The sequence below is a fragment of the Homalodisca vitripennis genome, chromosome 1 (assembly GCF_021130785.1).
Source record: "Homalodisca vitripennis isolate AUS2020 chromosome 1, UT_GWSS_2.1, whole genome shotgun sequence".
NCBI lineage: Eukaryota > Metazoa > Arthropoda > Insecta > Hemiptera > Cicadellidae > Homalodisca > Homalodisca vitripennis.
In genome coordinates this window covers 83250803-83272034 of record NC_060207.1, presented here as the reverse complement: position 1 = coordinate 83272034, position 21232 = coordinate 83250803, and the positions used below count along the sequence as shown (strand labels likewise).

Below are 21232 nucleotides of genomic sequence, written 5' to 3'. Positions count from 1 at the left end.
ATAAAACCTACATGAAATTTTAATATTTTATATAAATTCCTTGCTAATTTAGTACAAAAACTGTATCTAACTAGTTAATATCAGATGGAGTTTACTGCGAAAGTCAACTATTATGGTTTCAATAAATACATGACCTATGAAATTTTCATTAAAATTTATACCAACGGTAACGATTTATGTTTTTAATTACTTTCTAAATGTCGCAAATAAAGAGCCAAAACTATTGTAATTATTGGCCAATGTTAATGTATCTTCATTAAACAAGGTTACATTTCCTAAAAAAACTTGACCGACCAATCTTCACAAGCAGGATTTGTCATATCAGTTTCAAGGTATTGAAGATAATTAATTATGTGTCACCAGGGCATAAGTTCAATGTTATCTGGATTATATTTGTTATATTAAAGTGTGAGTTCAATGTGCTAAGGATACTGGTTGTATCAGAGTACGAGTTTAGTGTCCGAGGACGATGTTTTTTGTACTAAGGTATATTCAATTTTACATATGGATGATATTCATTATATAAAGGGGTGAGTACAAATTTCTGAGGATACTATTCGTTATATAAGAGTATGAGTTAAAGGTTCTGAGGATAATACTAGTAATAGAAAATTATCATTTAAGTATTTTGTTTATGACGTTTATTATACTAATTTATGAGTCCAAGGTGCTGAGGATAATATTCTTAATATCAGGGTATGAGCTCAAGGTACTGAGGTTCATATTCGTTGCGGTTACAAAACCATAAAGGAACGTGTGCCGGACTACGAATGGAATTTTGTATCTAGTAAAGTGCTTCGTTGTATGATTTCGTGCAATACACTTTAAACAGTTTGTAAAATTTATAAAAAAAAAACTGTTTAGGATGACTGGATTTTATTTTGTAATGCGTACTGGATAATACGATAATAATCAGTATTTCAATCCTCTGTAACATGTGTTCAAGAATGGACAAGCTCCAGACATAGATTAAACGTATGATTTTGTATCTGAATAATTATTGTACACTTTGACAAATGAGTGAATGAATGAGTTTATAATCAATCAATGAAATATTTTTTAATTTTATCATTACTTAGTATTACATCTACTGTATACAGTTGTATTTTATATTGATATTTGATTCAATGGACCACCCATTCTGAAGAAAAGAATGAAATGCAAAGGTTTGACAATGCAATATAATACTGCGGTCAAATCCTGGTTCAAATGTATTGCAATACGCAGCAGAGCTGAGTTTTAAACCGAAGCCACGAAACATTTTACTATAAATATAAATATAAATATTCTGTTATTACGACTCAGATATTGGGACAAGCAATTCGTGTAAACCAGATATAACTGCTTACGATTAAAATGAACTGATCTGAAAAGACTGAATCTACTGTAGTAGCTACCGGTTTGTTTAATGAACCTTGAACATTATAACTTCTCCCACTGGACAATTGGATAGGTCTGTACTGAAGGATTTAATCTCCGTAGTTGGAAATGACATGGGTTAGACACAGGTCATAATAAAAGTGGAACGAAATTTGAAACGGATAGAAACCGGATTGGCTGCCACTGATCGTTAAGTTTACACTCGTTAGTGACCAAGATTTCCTAAGCGGACACCGGCCACTGCTTTAGTACGAAACATAATACAAGAATTCACTCCACACGGTCCGTCATTTGCCAACATTACCAGCTATATACCATTTGAAGACATTACTGTTAGAGTTAGTTAGTTACCGATATCTGCCTGAGTGTTCACGAACGCTATCACAAGAGGGACTGAAAAAATTTCACTTTTGTCTGTCTGCTGTCCGCACGTTATCTCGGGATCGAACAGTAGACTTGACATTTTTTATGAAACTTCATTTCTGTATAGGCAACATCGAGTTATATGGAGTTATATTATCAATCTCTTATATGCCTTTTTAAAAATGGGTTAGTTTTTCATTGTCACCCAATCATACATTTAATGATTTCCAACGATTATGGTGTACAACTATACACATATGCTTGTAACAGAAGAGAAGCGATGCAGCACTGAATCACCGTCTAAGGAGACTAACAGTTAGGTGAGGGAGGGAAGGTCGGTATGCGGCCTCCAAGCCTCAATGTCCTCGTTTAGAAGAGCGAGCGAAGCGAGTCACTGCCATTAGGTTGATATCTTCATACAACTGATGGCCAGCCACATTAGCGCTCCATTTCATTACGGGGCACACTTTAAATCGGATTTGTCCGCGCCCAGTTTTTAGGGCCCCGCAGTTTTGGCGAGCGGACCGCGCTATTACGCGGCAAAAACCGCGACGGCCCCGCAATCAAGGGGCATACCGGACCGGAGGCTACGCCCCGGACAACACAATGTTCGGTTAACGAGGTGCAGAGGTGAGAATTAATCGGTAATGGGAAAGGGTAACTATCAATTTTGGCAATGATCGAGCCCAGTATATCAGTGTCTTCCTGTACGTGTTCCCAATACGAGCAATTGTTTTGAGGCCCAATCCCTGACCCTGCATTCAATATGTGAATATTCACACGGTTGATTAGATTTCTCGTTTTGATTTTAATATGTACTAACCCGTTCAATAATTAAAATTGTATCTGTTCCTACACCTCAATAAGAAATATTTTATGTTTATTATATTATTATTGTGTTATAATACTAAATAAACAAACCATCTATAATTATTACTTGTCGTGTTTTCAAACAATTAGAATACTAGAACTTTTGTGTTTTTCTTGGGTACTTTTCTGCTCTTATAGCATCGAAATATCACTATCAAAATTAGACTCTTGAGATATGTCGGCCTCGCACCGTCTATCAAAATGTTGTACACCGAAACTGGCAAAGCCAGAAACGCAGTTTGAGTGGAACTTTCGGAGGTACGCAATAGGCTAAAGCTCAACAAATTAACGATTAATATGACCAATCAGTTATCAATGTGTTATAGAATTCAACGAAACGGAAGTATCTAAAGATAGTATAAGACACCTTACAAATTATCATACAAGACTTTAATGGTAATCAGTTTATACAAAAGTTTGACAGTTTCTGAAAAAGAAGCAAAATGTACTGCAAACAGTAAGATTCTAATGTTCTTTTATCCAAAATTACGGGAAAATATGAAAATACTCGAAGAGTATAATTTACAAGCTATTCAATATCCTGGAATTTATAAAAGTTGTACAAAAATAATATATGTAATTAATTAAATTAAAAACAAAATTACGTTTTTCATCGAAATTCAATAAATAATAAATGTTGATAATGTAACTGAATGGAAGATTATTAATACGACGTTTTTATAAAAATGAAAACGGAAATTCATAAGATATCTCCAAGCCTTCGGCCAGTTTATAAATTGACTTAGAGTAAAATTTTATTTAAAAGTGAAGAACATATGTTGTGGATTACTTAAAGGTGACATATATTGTTCTTATGTTTTTTTTTATTATACAATATAATTTTAAAAATCGTTTGCATTACCGGCCAGAAATAACTATGAGGCAAATCAATTTTCTATGTACAAATAAAATTGTAACACAACGCCGGGGTTTTAATGGTGTATAATGCTCAAATGAATACTTTTCGATAGGCGTTGGATCATGTCCTTAAAATATAAGCCAGCCTATAAAATAGCAATAATAGTAGGTAGGCTAGTTATAACGGTTACTATTAATTTAGTACAATAAAATATGACTTGTGAATGTCGAAATGTAAACAGGTCCTTTATCAGTCTTTGAAATGTTTACCCACTTTACATGATTGCCAATAAATTATTGAATGAATAAACAAAATTACATCTATTGACTATTTTAAAAATACTGATTCACACAAAATATTGTATAAAGATATCGGTCCAAGAACTGATGTCTGTCTTGTTCTTATAAATTCAAATCTTACAACACAAAATGTATGATATACGATGCGAGAGGAAGAAATTAAAAGAAAAGTCACGCTTCTCTTACAGTAACACATAGCCAAACCAAATATTCGTAATCCTTGTTATTCTTGGAATGGTAATTTTTTGTTGGTAAAGCCAAGTTTGCAAAGGCAAGATAAAAAACTTGAATTAGTAAGAGTTTGAAAGAACCGCTGTTATTGCTTCCTAAACAAACTTCTGTTGCTAACAGTTTGTTCTCACAAACTAATCCATCCCTCTCCCTACCAATTATCACTATTATTGGAAACCCCTGTATACTCTTACTATTAAGCAGTTTCCTTATTGATACAGTTAAGTGGTTAGCCTTCGTTTTACTTTCAAAGAACTTAAAATAATCTTTGTAAACTGCAAAAGATTATCGTCCAATTAAAAAATGGTTCAGCGTCGGTATCTTTAGAAACCCGTTTCACAAACTTTTAATTTCAAATTCATTAGTTCTGAGAGTTTACGACAGTTTAGACTATTGCTTACATATATGTACTGATGCTTCGTTCTAAAAAGGATTAGTAGGAGGGAGATGAGGTTTCGATAGCTAAACCCTATGGTTTTGGCATTACACACGTAACTTTGCCAATGATGATCAGAAAAGCGCTACACTAACGATTTTTAAAACAGTGAATTTTTGGCTTTCATTACACTGTGAAGGTACCATCTATGGTATAATGAAATGAGAGATAAAGCGCTTAACCCCTTACTTAACCCCTCGATCGCCTGACTCTCAAGGCTTTATGTCGAAATGTATGTATCTTTTTATTTCCAAATATGGAGGATAGAGTACAATCAGAGATTTAAAATTGGACTGCAGTACATTTAAGGTTCGCGCATTCTTTAATTGCCCTGACCTAGCGACCATAGTGTCTATATAGGTTTTAAGAGTTGTGTGAGTACAGTACTCCATACCTCTGAGTTTGCCTGTGATAGTATAGTTATGACATTTTTCTGGCATGCTCTAGCAGCGAACCCTTTATCACGTTATCCACAGATGATTGCTAAATTGTCAGCGTGTGAAAATACCTTGTTCAAACTGGAATTCTAACCTGGATTCCAGGAGCGATACGCTGAGACGATAACTACTAGGCTACCCGGGATTCAACGTTCCCTTCATTATCCATCTTTCATTTATTTGAAATTAACACTCAAGGGATATTCTTATCTAATTTTAATGGAATTTAAAATATGACAGGTTTTACAAATTTATATATCTTGGTATTGAACACCGATAGTTGTGTTAAACATAGTTGAAGTAGCACACGATTCGTAGTGCACGAAATCGCTTGGATAAATTCACAGATTATGTTTGTAACCACAGAGACTGCCGCAGTCCACACTGGTGTTTTTGACAAGCGAGGATGGATACATTGCTAAAAAGGCTTGTCTTGATTCAATTCGCTGAATGTGAGATAAATACTTTTCCAAATGGTCGGACACATTATCTCTGTGCACACAATGGCAACAGTTTGAGCTGGAGTGTATAAACCCCACAGCCTTTACATAAATAATTAATACTTAACTAATGTGCATATATTTGTAGAGACAGACATTTCAAACGGAAACATTCTTAACCATCGACATCTAAAAGGTTGTGAAATCATTAAGTAACTAGTTAAAAAATAGATAAAGTAATAGAAAAAACTAAATTCATTTATAGTTTTAGGAAATCCTTTTGTAAGCTTTACTCTTTGTTTTAATAAGACACACGTGCCATCCACCGTCTATAGGAATACTCAAACCAGCGCTAAGTGCCTAAATAATCGTATACAGTTTACTTATTTGTATTTGAGCAATTATCCCTTTACTGAGTGTAACATCTACCATCTCAGATGTAATATCAGTTGTATGAAGTATTTCTATTAGAATTGTCACTGACAGGCCTATATATTATCAATGATAATTAGTATAGGATATATAATCGGCACTGTGGAGCTATATAGTTAGCTTCAGGTAAAGCCAGATTCATTATTTTTGGTACCTACTTTATAGGTCTGCTGTTTCCCTTGTTTAGTTCCATTCTTTTTCTTTCATATTTGTTGTAAATATTTATACAATTTATATTTATCTAAAGAAGTGCACTTACAATACACGAAAATTCATAAATGTTTTGAACAATTATACTGTGGTACCGTGGTTATACTTTATTATGACATGGAATGATTTACTTTAGGGATGTTTATATGATAGGGTATTTTGGGGGTAAGTCAAGTCAAACTTTTTAAATGGGAACCCTTAGCAAGTGATACCTCATTTTAAAGGCATTATAAAAATAAGAATGGCGCAACGTATAGGTCTGTAATGTTACTCTATCAGATTTTGTGGCGAAATAAAGTTGGAATTTTTTATAAAACCCCCACAGTTTAAATTACATTTAGAGTTATTGTAAGACAGATAAAACATTAACTCAGTAGTGATATTGAGAACTTAGGACACAAATTCGTAAAACAAGTCACTACAAGGATTAAATACATCAACAACCGTGATTAACATACCATTTATTAGGTTATTATTGTCTGACCAAAGCCAATTAGGAAGTCCTGTGAATACCAATAGCTGAGTTTTGTGAATACCATGTCATTTCTTATTATTTACCAGTTAGTATGTGAGACACATTCAGACCACTTTGACACAGTAACTGGACTGTGTAATATATGCAGTGATGCATAGCCCCGTGTCGATGTAGGTCAGTATAGTGACCGGTAAATTCGGGTTATGCTAATTTTGTTTTATAAACATTAGTGTAATATTCATTTAATTATATGCGTGTTTTTATGCTTACTGTCAATTAATAAGTGGTATCAGTCATGAAAGTGTGATAGCGAAAACTGTTAAGAGTTCGGTCCAAAAGCGGCTAAACCTGACACAATCTCAAATTAGGGTGGGCATTGGAATAAGCTATAATAGGGATTGATTTAAGAAGCTAGAAGTTGTTTATGTGCCATTAGTGATTTGTATAACCGGCAAAGTGGTTTTTTCCGTATGCCAAATGGTTCTACAAATGCAATATTCTAACGTTTTGAGAACTGAAAAACAGCCCAAAGGAAACTCGATTGTAAATATAGTACTGACAAGTGCCTTTCTTACAACTGCTTGATAAAAATAACTATTAACAATAGACCAGATTAAAGTGTCATTTCTTCAACATGTGGCTATCGCTACTTTGAATTTTAATTAGATTTTATGTTGTAGACATTTTTCAAATAAATACATAATGTCATAAATAAATATAAGGTTTTCACATTTAACACATAACTTATAAATTTATCTAAAGCAATGAAAGCCTTGATTTTGTAAAAATTAAAACTTTTTCATGAATTTCAATCTGTTGAAACTTGAGGTATACAAATTAAAAAAATGAATCTAGCTCTTTTCATAAAAGCAAGAAATGTATGAAACTACTTGACGATTTTAGGCTATCATTATCAGATCATTAGTACGTATTACCAACAGGTTTGACATTTTCAGTATTTTAGTCCATCCCTTAACCAAACTACGTTGGTACCTCCAGACAGGACTCGCGAAGATACCCAGTAGGGTAACACAGTAGTCACGTCTAGAGTGGATGGGGCACACAATTTCGCATGCAGGTACCGTCCGCACATATTTAACCTGGAGTTAATTTGTAGGGGGCTGCGACTTGGCTGGCGAGGTAGCGACAGCGTGTTTACATAGGGCATGATATACTGTCGATTGTAGGTCCATAACTCATCCCCATTGATAATTGGGTTCCTATGCCCCCTCCCCCTCCCGCCGCAACACACCACTACGTCCCTAGCTCTTAATTAATATTGGAATCGGTCTTTTGTTTATAATTGACATACTTTATTGGTATCGCTTCCATCACTACAAATTACCAGAGAGACAAACAGTAATTACGGTCGACCGTCACAAATTGTTTTCGCCTCGCTCCGCGTCTTCCCGCGCTCGCGCTGTGACCGATTCGTCTTCTGGCCCAATTGAGAATAAACTAACCCCCGGATTGGGCTAGCGTTCTGTCCACAGGCACTTATAGCCTATATTTTACACTTTAACGATAGAATACATGCAATCAACATTTCATATTTTTATTTAAGAATTATTACTGTTGAACAACACTGTAATCATTTTACAACCATGCAACGTTTCTATAAAAATATGTATTTTAATGACAACACTTTATTTTTTAACTAGCTTTCAAATCCTTACAAACTGATAGTTTATATTTATATGAATTCCAAATGTTCAAATCCAATACATTACATTGTATTTTGCCATATATATATATATATAGCAAATATTAATGTTCAATTTAGTAAAATCAAACATTTAAAACATACACTTCTCAAATAATGTCTACATCGTAGAGTGACAAAATTAAGTACAATTAATAAGTACAATCTATTCTGTATTTATTGCACAGAATAAAAGTTTTACTTTTTTACTCATTTTCTCAAAAGATATTTGAAAACCCAATGACATATTTGTGTCCGAAATATAAATAAAAACCTGTAACAGTTACATAATATGTAGGTTCCTGTGCCACACATCCATGGAAAAAGGAACCTTACATACTGATTTTGGTGAAGATAAACTAATAAATAGGAAGGTATTTAAAAATTTACTTATGAATGGGTCAACACATATAGAAATACAATTTATGTACACAGACATATAGTTTATTGGTTTATAGTACAGTTCACAATATAGAAATACAAAATTAATTACATATAAGACAACAACTGATATATTTGAATAGGTTATGATTTTTAAACTAAAAGATAATACATTCTAGAAGTTCTTTTCTTATTGGAATTTTTAATAAATTTGAAAACAAACACTTCAATAATATACTTTTTATGTTTGTGGGGCCTTTCGTGTTCAAGGAAAACATCATCAGAACCACATAACACCACTTTTATTTAGTAAAAGTGTTATTTAACCAGCATATTATTGGAGTTGTTAAATTTATTAAAAGTTAATACTTAAAAACTTTCCTACTTTGACTTTTCAACTCGAACTCTCTTTCTCTCTCCTTCATTTACAGCCCCTTTTCAAATCTCTACTTAGATATTCTAGAAATATACGAACTAAATATAAAAAGCAAAACAATTGGTGTTTTTAAGAGCCAATATTCTGTAACGGTAACAAATAATTGACTTTGTTTAAAGTGGCCAGAAGGACAGTGGACAAAAACTATTCGCAAATCCGTGTAGAATAATAGATTATCTAACTCAATTCTGAGCACGGGACATACAAAATGCTACAAACATATTACGCCTACAGCCAGTTAAATGCGGGGAGTTTAATGTCACCCAATAGCTGACCCCCCGCCCCCCTCAAAACCCTTTCCCACCTCCAAGATTAGGGAAATTATGGACCAAGTCCGCCCGGAATGTCAGAATTGCTGGACCGATCGTCCGTCCCCTTCCGTAGAATTCCATTATAATTGCATGTTTACAACTAAATATTTTAATAAAACAGTTTCACTGTGAAAAACGTTTCAGAGAATTTCATTGGTACGAATCAACATTATAAATGATGTCTGCTTAACAAAGTTCAAATTTGATCATAAAACAATAAACAGAGTATATATCCGGGACTCGCCGTGTGTAAGTAACGTGAATGTAAATATGTAATATTCATGCATATATAACTGATGCAACTATTTGAATATTTTGTCGTTAAACTATGATTAAAGCTTACATTTATTATGAATAATACATTTTTTATCACAATGTAAAATGCTATAAGAATGAATATAGCACTACACAAACTAAAGAACAACACAAACCCATTTTACCACTGTTCAATCTAATATTTCGATATTTTAAGACTTTTTTGGATTCAGAAACCGTCTAGCTCAATGATAATCCGTATAAATATCCAGTATATAGAAATATACAAACACGCATTTTATACCACATAAACTGAATTTTTTTGCTCAAAAGCATGTAATACATAATTTCGACGCACAATAATGTTTAACTGAAATTGCTTACTAAAAAAATCAAACCTACTGATTATATTTTAGAGTTACTACAAATATGAGGTAACTCAAATTTAGGAAAAAACACTTATTTAGGAATGTGATATTTTTATTTATTTTCACAAATAGAAATACGTGTAACATTTTAATTCATAACTAATCTATATACTGTATGTATGACAATGAAGCTTCTCTTGTCCCCTTTCTTTCCCAGAAAACAGCACCACGTTATTACTGAGCAAAGTCTAAGCCATATCTAAATCAATGTTCGTGCCTTATACGAAAAGTTGACTATAGTTGACTATAGTTATTGATGAGAGTGAAGATGAAGCAACCGGTTATCGGTTTTGAACACATTTATTAAAATTTTATTCACAGCCATTTGACGTAATACTACACACTACTTTCATTTTTTCACTGGGGACAGACTTGAGGAGCGGAAGAGGAACTATAAGCATTTAAAGTAGAAAATTTGACGACTTTTTAATCATCTCAAAATAATAAAGATACAATATTGAATTCTTGTAGTATGTTTATGGATTACAACTTCGGAAAGTACCATACCGTTTGTGTCTACTGAGTTAAGGAAATGTCGTTATTTAAAAGAACAGAAAATTATTGTTTACCGTAGAAAAACACGCTACTCACCACCAGTCATTGTTTTATGTATTTACTTTTCTTTGTCCTGAAAAATATTTCTTTGTGTCTGTTTATAAGACACTCCAAAATACTACTTTAAATGCTCACAAACATCAAGCATGAAGAAATATACTTGTTTCAGAAAAAACTACCAAAAGAGCCGTAATAAAAAAAACCAAAACAAATAAAAATGAACGCCGATTGAACCACTCTCCATTGACAGTTTGCCTGCCGTAGTGATTCGACCCAGAGAGGAGGACCCCGAGCCAAGACAGTTAGTTAGCCGCGGCCGGGGGGCGGGGGCAGTACATCACGTCTGCGTGGGGCCGGGCCGAGAACAAGCCACCGTTCCACGCACAGCCTCCAAACTAATATATTAATTTTTTCATCATCAGTTTCAGTATCCGCTTGTAATAAATGTTTTTTCATTAAGGCGCCCGGATGATCGGTGGCTGCCTGTTAATTGGTAGCAACTATTAGTCCGTTTGTTTGCTTTCGCTTACGCAGGCGGGTTTCTTAATGAACGCCGTATATCGGGCCGCCACCGAGCCCATTCGTTACCCTTCCGAGTCCGACTGTCCGCCGGTTTAATCACCGACCGATAGGTTCGGGTTTCACCCGGCCCGGCCGTTTAACGAAACAAGATGTAATAGATCGGGCGGGATTAACTATGGAGCGTTCATTGTTACAGAAGTCATGACTGCAGTTAGCTTCTTCTTCTCCTCGCTCTGCGTCTATTGTAAGTGACGTGTACGTTTTATCTGTCTTTCAGTGCTAGTCTACTCTCTCCTTGGCACAGGCAACACAAGAGGTACAATCTACGTTCTGTGTACAAGGCAGACGTCCTGAAAATCTCCATTGTAGTGGACAGCTGTTAATACCTATTGCTCAAAGAGGTCAACATGAAAATATTCTACGCAAATAAAAGTCTTACATATATTTTAAATCGTCTTATATATTTTTGACGAAATTAATAATTAGCCATGAACATTGAACTAAACTAAGAATCTAATAGTTTGAACTACATATCAGCGGCGCGGCGTATGATAATGTCATGGATAAAGCCAATGATGTGGGAAAAGTACCTTAAGAAGTTTCGTAATCGCTTCTCGTAAATAATACGAGAGTACACCTTGTTTTTAAGAATAGATGTTCACCTACATATTCTATTCACCTAAATATTACATGATGACAAATTTTTTATTTCGATTAACATGGTTCCAATATTTTCCACATATTTTCAAAATTATGAAAGATATTTAGAGTTATGGCGGTAGTTGGTACAGTTTTGCAACTTCAATACTAAAACACATTTGAGAATATGGTATTTTTTTAATAATACTGTGATGTACAATTTCCAGATCACAGTTTCAGCAACGTTCCCATAAAAATATGAGATTTTCTATAGTTTAACATTGATTTATACAAAAAATGACCGATTTTTTCTATTAAGATATTTTTACAGAGACAGTGGTCTCAGGTTTATGGTCCTGGACAAATTCTTGGGTAAACTGTACCCTGAGAATTCGATGTAAAAGGTTATGGGGTTTTGAGAGATAGAGGATCGTACAGACTAAGCACGTATCTCATCGTGTGTAATGTAAAGAACAATCTCTGCAGCCTCGCGACCGCGCTAAAGGAGAATGATGAGACAGTGAAGTAGCAGAGGAGAGGCTGAGGGTGCTGAACAGTGCGAGTCCTAGAAGCAATGTGCGGCGAGGCGAGGTGGAGAAGCGGCTGTTATTAAATACTTGTGGGGACGCTATGTGCTGACTCTAATTAGAATTCCATAAAGGTGGTGAGTGGCTGATCTGGTATACCGGGTACGGTAACGAGCGAAGCGAACTCTCCCCTCCACCACTGCTCCCACCACACCATTGCGTCATTCAATAACCGAGGACAAGATAAAGCTAATCGTATATATGAATGCTGTTGCTGCTTTCTCCAATTGGATTCTTAATCAAATAGCAGTTTAAGTGATTAAACAGGACGTTTGACCATCCTTGAAAAAACGAATTATAATGATAATTGTGACATAATATATTACAAAGAAGTATAATTCCCTAATGAAAAAGAAAATCTAATTTATCGGCACAACAATGTAGGAATAATGTACTTTTCGCATTTTTACTAGTTTCTAAAATTGTCATAAATACATTTGTTCAAACTTAATATAACTTTAGGAAATAATCAGATCCTGTATTTAAAAAAGAGGAACAGTTTGAAATTATAAGAATTACTGTCATTTTAATTTAAAAAACTATGAACACATCATTCGAGGTTTTGAGAAGTGGTACAAAATTATAACATTAAATACTTTAATTCTATCCAATTCAAATTTGATCTATTACAGTTTCTTTTCTTCAGCCACACGAGCCATGAAAACATCTCACTCAACACCAAGAAAATGTAATCGCTACTTCAAAAATACCATCTGAACATGAGGTGACAATCACAATAAACAACGATCAGCTGATCTGGCCGCCATATTTACAGCTTGTGCTAACGAGAGCCATGAATCACGACACTCGACCGGACCAGCGGATAAGCGTAGTCTACCGACAGTAGCCGTGTCCGTGTTGGGCCTACGGCGTGGCGCCTACGCCTCAATAGGAAGCATATTGTTTATTTATTGTCTCCCCATTCTTCCCCGTGATTCAGGCCACTCGTGTGGGCGCTCGACCCGTGAAACTCTCTGTTCCCGGGGATTTACGGCGGCCCGGCGCGGCGCGGCGTTACGAACGGTCGTGTTCACCGACGTGGGACGCGTTGGTTCGATTGCTGGTTTATGGTGGGATACTAATCGCCGGCGAAAAGGAATTGGGCCAGCAAAACCACAAATAAAAAATAGCAGACTAACAGAGGAGAAAAAGTCCGTTAGAAAAAAAAATGAAAGTGTATTGCCTAAAATAATGTGCTTTCTGCTATTGCACTGCTGGCACACGCGAGAAAATTTTTGTAAACGCATAATTTATATACGCCTTCAACGTTAAGAGAATTCCAGCTTGCGACAAGCAATTACAAGAAAGTCATATGTTTATTACAATGCTTTTGATCTAAAACGATTTCAAGAAAATACGAATGAAGCCATCTACGGTACTACACTACAATTTTATGCTTACATTTTTATTTTCTAAACAATGCATGGCATCAATTTCTATGAAAAAATAATGCAAAGTGTTAGTATTGAAAGAGAATACCAAAATAAAAGTTGAATGAGTATATTTTCAATTCATTTGACCACGAGCATATCATGTAAAACGCTTCAGTGATTTCATCTTCACATAAGGTAATGAATGGCTTCAAAGTGACAATACATTAAATCCAGTATGATGTAGTAGATAGTATATGTTACAAATTTCGTCTTTAGGGGTTTCTCTACTGAAAAATCTATTATATGTTTTAAGTGGGAGTTGAATCAACAAACGTCAGCTCAGAGAGTGTTATCCCAAGTACTTATAGCAACAATAAGTATGAGTTGTGAAATGTGTAATAATAGAATTTATATTGGTATAGTATGTTTTTTCTCAATGGCAACACCTAAAATATTGAAATTTGAAGCATTGAGTTTCTAGTACTGAGTATAAGTACATATAAAAAGAAATCTCTTTTTTACCTGTTGCTTTAATTTATTCAAATTCACAAGGAAGTGCTTGTAGATGGATGTTACGTGGAATGCGATAAGTGAACAACGAATAAAATTCAAATTTTTAACCCATAAAACAATGGTGTACCGTTTGAGTACAAGAGTGGCATAACCCCACTTAAAAATCAATAAAACTGGTTCTAGTACAGGCTCATGCGGAACACTACTATTGAAGTCTGACTCTATATGTTACAATTGTATAAGCGTGTCGTCCTAACAACTTGATAAGAAACTCCCCTTCTCAGTTTATGAAAAGTTGTTCAAATAATATAACCAAAGCAACAACAAGACCTTGCAGAGTCAAGTAGTTAATAGTCTAGACTGTAAATAATAAATTAGGCAATTCAATTACGGATGCAATAATACATATCGCATTTCTTTTTTTAACATTGCCCATTGAAGCATACAATGATCAAGCTCAGATTGGATGAAACAACTACGTAGTAAACACAAAAACACACATGATAAAAATGACTTCAACACACATTTAAGGAACGATGTATAGGAATGAGTCGTGTTTGATCAATATTCGTTAACGAACATTTATTTCATACAATTAATATAAGCCAGTACACCACATGTATCATAATTGTTACAGCAGTTACAGAGTGAGTTCTAAATCAGCTAGCTAGTGGAGCGATTTTTTCCGAAAAAATCTAGAAGTATTAACCATTTCAGAAATATTACGTTCCTTGTTCCTACTTTTGAAGATTCGTAGTAATTGTCTGATTTTGATTAATTCCGTAAATAATACTTGATGGACATGAAAATATTCAAATATTTTACTTTTTACGAAGTATAATTTTTTTTACGAGTCAATCCACCATAAAGCTATTCCCCGATTGGCTAAAAAGCCTTGGACGATTTGAATGGCTGTTGTTTCTGAATCAACGTATTCAGGTCAGGTTTACAAAAAAGACTTCCTCAAAGATTTCTACTGCTGAAAACATTAGTAATTTAATCTGTTGGGTAATGCATGTTTTCATGACTTCTCCAGAACATCAATCTACTTCACTAATTCAGTGGCGGGCAGTAGCTTATTTAGCTAGTAACAGTTAATATGACAAAATATAATCATAAAGGGGCGTTTATCGGGTTTGAACATAAGAAACACTCAACATCGCAACACCCTGTAACTGGAAACTCCAACCTTAATCTTTTATCCATCAGTAGTTGTTCTCACACTCGGCGACGAAGAGACCCGACGGGAGACCCAATTCCGGCGGAACGGACCCACTAGTGTAGCCTATCAATTGCAGGGCAGTTTTCCCAGTTCCGGGGTCGGTGCGATACCAATATTAATTAAACGTGTCCCTCGGGCCGGCCGGCTGATTACCCGGGGTGTTGATTTAATTATCGGGCTGTGTTCCCCCTTGCGAGCCGAGCCGATCCGATTGCATATTCATCAATTTGTCCGATCGACGCCGCCCGCCCCGCCCACCGTCCAAGCCCTGCCCTCCACTACCTCCATGTATACAAATAAGGATTACCTCCGCCTCGGGGACGGATTTAGGGTTATTGCCAGTGTTGTTGTTTTTGTCCGGGGATGTCGCTCCGACCTGGCCGGACCGCGGCAGATTTAGACGGCCCGGCACCGCGGTACAATACTGCCGGTGCTGTGGCATACACAATTGGACGGCGATAATAGGCTTAGCGTTGTTCCGGCCAAGTGGACGACACGAGTTTTTATTTTACACAAATAATCCATTAGGTGATCCCTTGTCGGAGAAATTACGGCCGGGTTCTGTGCGGCGCTTTCGGTACGTCCGGCGTGCGGTGTCGGTGAGAGCGATGGCGACTTCTCAAATCCGCTGGTCGCAATTCATACGTGATTTTTTAGCAAATATCACGCAGATCAAAGGTTTATGTCGCAGTCCGCTGCGGCTGAATATCATACCAATCGAAGAAATGTCATAACTATATCAAGAGAGTGACTAAAGTTGGGAATATATGTATCACGCCATGATGAAATAATCTTACCTTGAACTTTGCTAGTTTTGGATTTTCAGATGCCAACTTGAACAGAGCCTGGTAATCCGACTGAGCAGCCTTCACCATCCACTCCCGCGCCTTCGGATCCAGCTGGGAAACAACACTACAATTATGCAACGACATATAAACTGACTTAATAAAACAATACAATGTTTCATGAAGGAGTAATGAATTTATTTTATGGGAGGATGGGGTTATAGCCCAACGTTCATTCAAATGAAATTGGTTTCAAGTTCAAACTATCTTATAGTTGACTTTTAGACTCCTCACACAGAAAATGTGTGAGAAATTTAAACGTGTTTACAAAATTTATGGGCGCAATGACATTGTTCTGAACTATGTACTTATCTTCTTGCGGATGTGATGGAATTTCATGTGCTTTGAGAGCATATACTTGAAAGCCCGCTCACATATGCCCGGACCTGTTCAGCACAGATTGTATTAAATCGAGTTTAGCATTAAATCTGCAGCAAGCGTCTTCTCGGAGGAGGACAATATTTGTCCCAGCAGAAAACTTGGCGACGGTTCACATCATACACCTTCCTCAAGTCATGTTTACGCCAACATGTAAACTGCCAGTGAGGTTTCCGTCTATTATTCACAAATATGTCTATATTTCAATGAATATTTTTACTCCTATGTGTAATATGTTATTCAGTGTTTTTATTTTATTTTGTCACGCAATGGTCGGTAGTCAAATTTGGACTGGAGAATCTCACTTCTCAGGGTCACTTATCCAACGGTACAAACTTACACTTCATATCTACTATAAACTTATACAAACATCCGAGTAAATTTGCCTCTACAACTTCACACCTGTCTGGTCCATAAATATTATTTCATACGTTATCTTTTTGACTATGTTTATGTGTACCAATATATAGGTAAAGAAACAAATAGTTTATTGAAACGCCATAACTGTGCACCAATTTCCCTTCCACCGTTCGAATTTCCTGAGGGTTTTTTGGGTTTATCCACTTTCCAGAAATACTTATTTGAAGTTGGACGAGCACAACTAGAAGAATCTCAGTGAAGCCTGCAGAAACAGTTTCTCCACTCTCTGATCCAAACTGCACTGCACCTGCACCGGTACCGCAAACGTCTACATTCTATATTTGCCACAGGCGCCCCATTTGCCGTGACGGATGGCCCCTGAATCCCACCTCGGAACAGGTCAATTTCTTAATCATCGCAAAGCTTTTAACCCGAATTTACGCCGGGCGAGGCGCTAAATCAGCCCCGGCCAGACGCAACTACCGGCGTATAAATTAGCGCACTTCATTAAAAAGCGAGTGGCACGGCACGGCACGGCCGCTGGCGAATCGGAATGGATTGAGTCAAAAAGTTTAGCGTTTGAGCGATGGAGACAGCCCTAATGAGACGGAGCAACGTGTTTAGCCAAACAAACAGATTGATGGCCCGCCACCGTCCCGCCCTATATATAGACCCATAAATCGCTTACACGTGTTTCCAAATTATTTATCTTGTAATTTACGCGGCTCTTGTAATTCCCGGAGATATACGGTTCTACCTGCCGCTGCTCGGGCCCGCACCACGTTAAATCATACAAATTGTTACACAAGCGAAGATTAGCGAGATTTGTGAACGTGCGGAGGTCCCAGGAATGCGGACGTGATGCTGGGACTCTCGGACAGAAGGTTGTTAATGACAAATTATCCGCATCCTTATTTTAACTACTAAACTAATATAAGATCACACACCCAAACCATAAGTATTTGAGTACAAATAATGATTTTAATGAAAACGAAACATACGATTAATCTCTATGTTGTCCTAATTAATCTCTAATTTTAATATTATTTTTAATAACATAAACATTGATTCTTAGAAGTAAAAATAGTTTAAAACCCTAAAACATGATGTAACCATTCTGAAATGTTAGTGTAGATAATAATAATAATAATACTACAACAACAAAAGTAATTACTAAGTTCCAGAACCAGCATTAGATTACATTGTTCAGATACTACGCTGTCCAGGTGAGCAGGAATATTTGTCCAAATATTACGAAATGTATGTTCATTATTGTATCAACAACGAAACATACAGTAATGATCTAATGATGTGATTCTGTGCTACATTCATGTATGCTACGTCATATATACTAACATGTGTACATCATGTCACTAATTCCAGTAACCCTTGGAATTTTGACAAGGAGAGAAATTTGTTCAAGTTTATATGTAATATACAATCTCTCAAGAATTAACATCTATGTATAATGCAAACTTTGTATAATCACGGTCCAATGGACACGCAAAATCTTCGGTACTACGCGAAAAGCACTCAAAACGTTCCTGGAAGTCAAATTTTAATACTACACCGTAAGTACAATCAACGTTTTAAAACATAAATAGATGCAGAAGTACTGAATACATAAAATTTTACCAAGGAAATGACTTTTTAATAGAAACCTTGATCCGAATTTCAGTTGAATGAAAAAGTACTAAGCAAATAATTTGTATGTAAATTCGAAAGTGTCTGCTTGGTTTCAGGACACCACCAAACATGTGATATAATAAGCCATATTGACTAAAAAAAATCTCATAGCATTGAATCCTCATTTCATTTTAAATTCAATTTTTCTAAAAATATTAAACATACAGAAACGTTTACTACATTGAAATTGTTACTCTTTATAGTGCGGGAACCAGACATACATTTGTCACACGATTAAAATTTCCACTAACTGAAGTTTTTACTTTCCCCACACAACCTGCTTTCCCCATTCAGTTTGCCCGGCAGAAAACCTATCCAAGATATGCAGAAAGGAAAATGTGCACCAAATTTGATGATTAAATGTCGTATCCGAGTATCCACACGTGCGCGCGCACTATACTTGCATAAAGTTTTGAAAACTACTGAAAAGGTTGTTCAAGAGCCTAAAAACGGTACTTATTTCACCCCTCGGGGCTTTGATGTTCCTACGTAGTCACTGCAATTGCTTATTTTTTACAAATTCAAATAATTTTGTAGGTTTTTTAAAAAGAACTAGAATTGTGTTGGAGCACATCGCCCACGATACGTCAAGGTATCCGGTTAGCACCCAGGAACATGGATAAATAACCAAGTGCACTATTTTATACTTACAGAAGTGACAGAATGCGTGTCGTCATCCTTATCTGGTCCACCCTGAAACAAACAGTCCTAAATTAGCATTACAAACATAGAAGCTCCAATATTAAAACTACATTAGTGCACAAAGTACAATAACTCGTGTAGGGGTAACCGATTTGTTAGGCTCCATCGCAGTTTCACGCAGTTGCACAAATAACTGAATATTTTCCAGTTGACCCGTGTAGATGCGATGTTTTCGCCTGTTTTTAACGCGATGAACACCGCTCGCCGTATGAAGCGGAGCGTAAAAATACAACATACTCGTAGCAGCTGACAGGCGGTTATGACGCGATGTTTATAAATAAACCGTTGTTTCGACCGTCACCCGGCTGGGCTGTGACAAACGGACGACGAGCTCCGGTGACAGAAAATGTGTTAGAGGAATGCCAACAGCTCGGTTAAATTGCATTCCTGGATCCGTAATGGTTCTTCTTAAAACTTCTAGTAAAAATACCGAAATCGACACCCAAGCCTCGGTTGACACGTGACTCTCTCAGACGTTCGGTGTATCGCTGGAGTTGCTAGGACAGTGGCACAGTCTATGGAAGCAGTAATCGAGGTGAGATCACAGTGGCTCGGAGTTCAAATCAATTTGTAGGCGTTTTACCTCCTTTTTGAGCAATTAGAAACTATTTGTTTCATAAAGATAGACCTCAGTAAGGTAAATATTTTGACACTGAATTAATGACAGATTCATAGATTCTAAAATTAAATGTCCAAAATAAAGCAACTATAACATAATAACTTTCACGACTGATCACGAACAAGATCATGCAGACAATTTACTATGATATATCCGGTATATATGCGTGACATTCTACTTTTATGCTTATTAAAACGTAAGGAATAACGTTATAAGCACCACATTTCTACTATTACTAAAGTACTGCTTTGTAAATACTTCTTTAAACTATTATGCGTTTAGAAAAATTAATTCACGAATACAAACGTTACTTACATACATATAAATATAAACTCAACCAATACCGTATTGACTGGAAGAGAAAAATATTGAAACGAAAGACTATCATGCACATTACCAAATCGAAGAATTCACGATAGTGATTTTAGAAATAACCATTATACCTTTCTATGTGATATTATGGAGTACCGAAACAGATGAACATTTCCACAATCTTAAGTACCTCCAAAATGCTTCTCCTGGAATCTTCCTCCATCAATGTTATCCCACAACCGGGGTTTGAAACGACCGTAACCACTCGAGTGTAACCGGGAGACTGATAATGATAACGGGGTCAAAGATTGTGGGACCACTGACTGACTGCACATCTTCAACTTCCTCAGATTATCTCATCAGTTACTTCCTCGCGCCTCGACCCACGCTACTGTTTTCAAGGTCATTTGGGTTCCAACTTAGTATTTGTTTAGCGGGCGTTTACAATCGCCTGGCGTGAAAAATGGTAAAAGAGCGAAATGACAGAGGAATTTCGACCTACTTGATACGGAAACAATGATATAAAATACTGTATACATAAATGTATTAAGTATTTAGTCCTGGAAATGTCTTAACCGTCACGAGAACATATCAATAAATGAACCTTTCAATCCTAGCTCTTAAGGGGTCGGTGTTAAGAGAATCGGCTACCACACCGTGACAAGTCATAACTAACACAATTAATGACATTTCTAAATTATTTAACTTATTGTGAAGAGCCGTCTTCAATCAAAGAACGTCAACAAACGAATCTGTCAATGATACACATCAGATTATACAGATGGGTTGATGGGGACGGAGCTATATTTTGATTGGATGAAGCTTAACCGGTCAACAACCAACACAACCAAAAGGCACCAGTAAGGTTCTGTTGACTTCACCAACATTTCTGTAGTGCCCAATCCCGTACCCGGTGGAAAGGAACCATGAGAAGACGATGTCACTGTCCTCATCCGAATCGTCCTTTTGAGACA

At 36.1% G+C, this 21232-nt stretch overlaps 1 protein-coding gene across 10 annotated transcripts in view; it reads right to left on the bottom strand.

Annotated features, from left to right (window-relative positions):
* LOC124365795 (ankyrin repeat domain-containing protein SOWAHC) overlaps nt 1-21232 on the bottom strand; it is a 244344-nt gene that overhangs the window by 158821 nt on the left and 64291 nt on the right. For all 10 annotated transcript variants that reach the window (XR_006922749.1, XR_006922750.1, XM_046821836.1 and 7 more), the window contains 2 exons: nt 19277-19318; nt 16154-16255 (listed from right to left, as the gene is read on the bottom strand). Coding sequence is in view for 8 of the 10 variants with exons in the window: in XM_046821836.1 (XP_046677792.1) it covers nt 16154-16255; nt 19277-19318 (144 nt within the window). In the remaining 2 variants the exon portion in view is untranslated. The remainder of the gene's footprint in view (nt 1-16153; nt 16256-19276; nt 19319-21232) is intronic.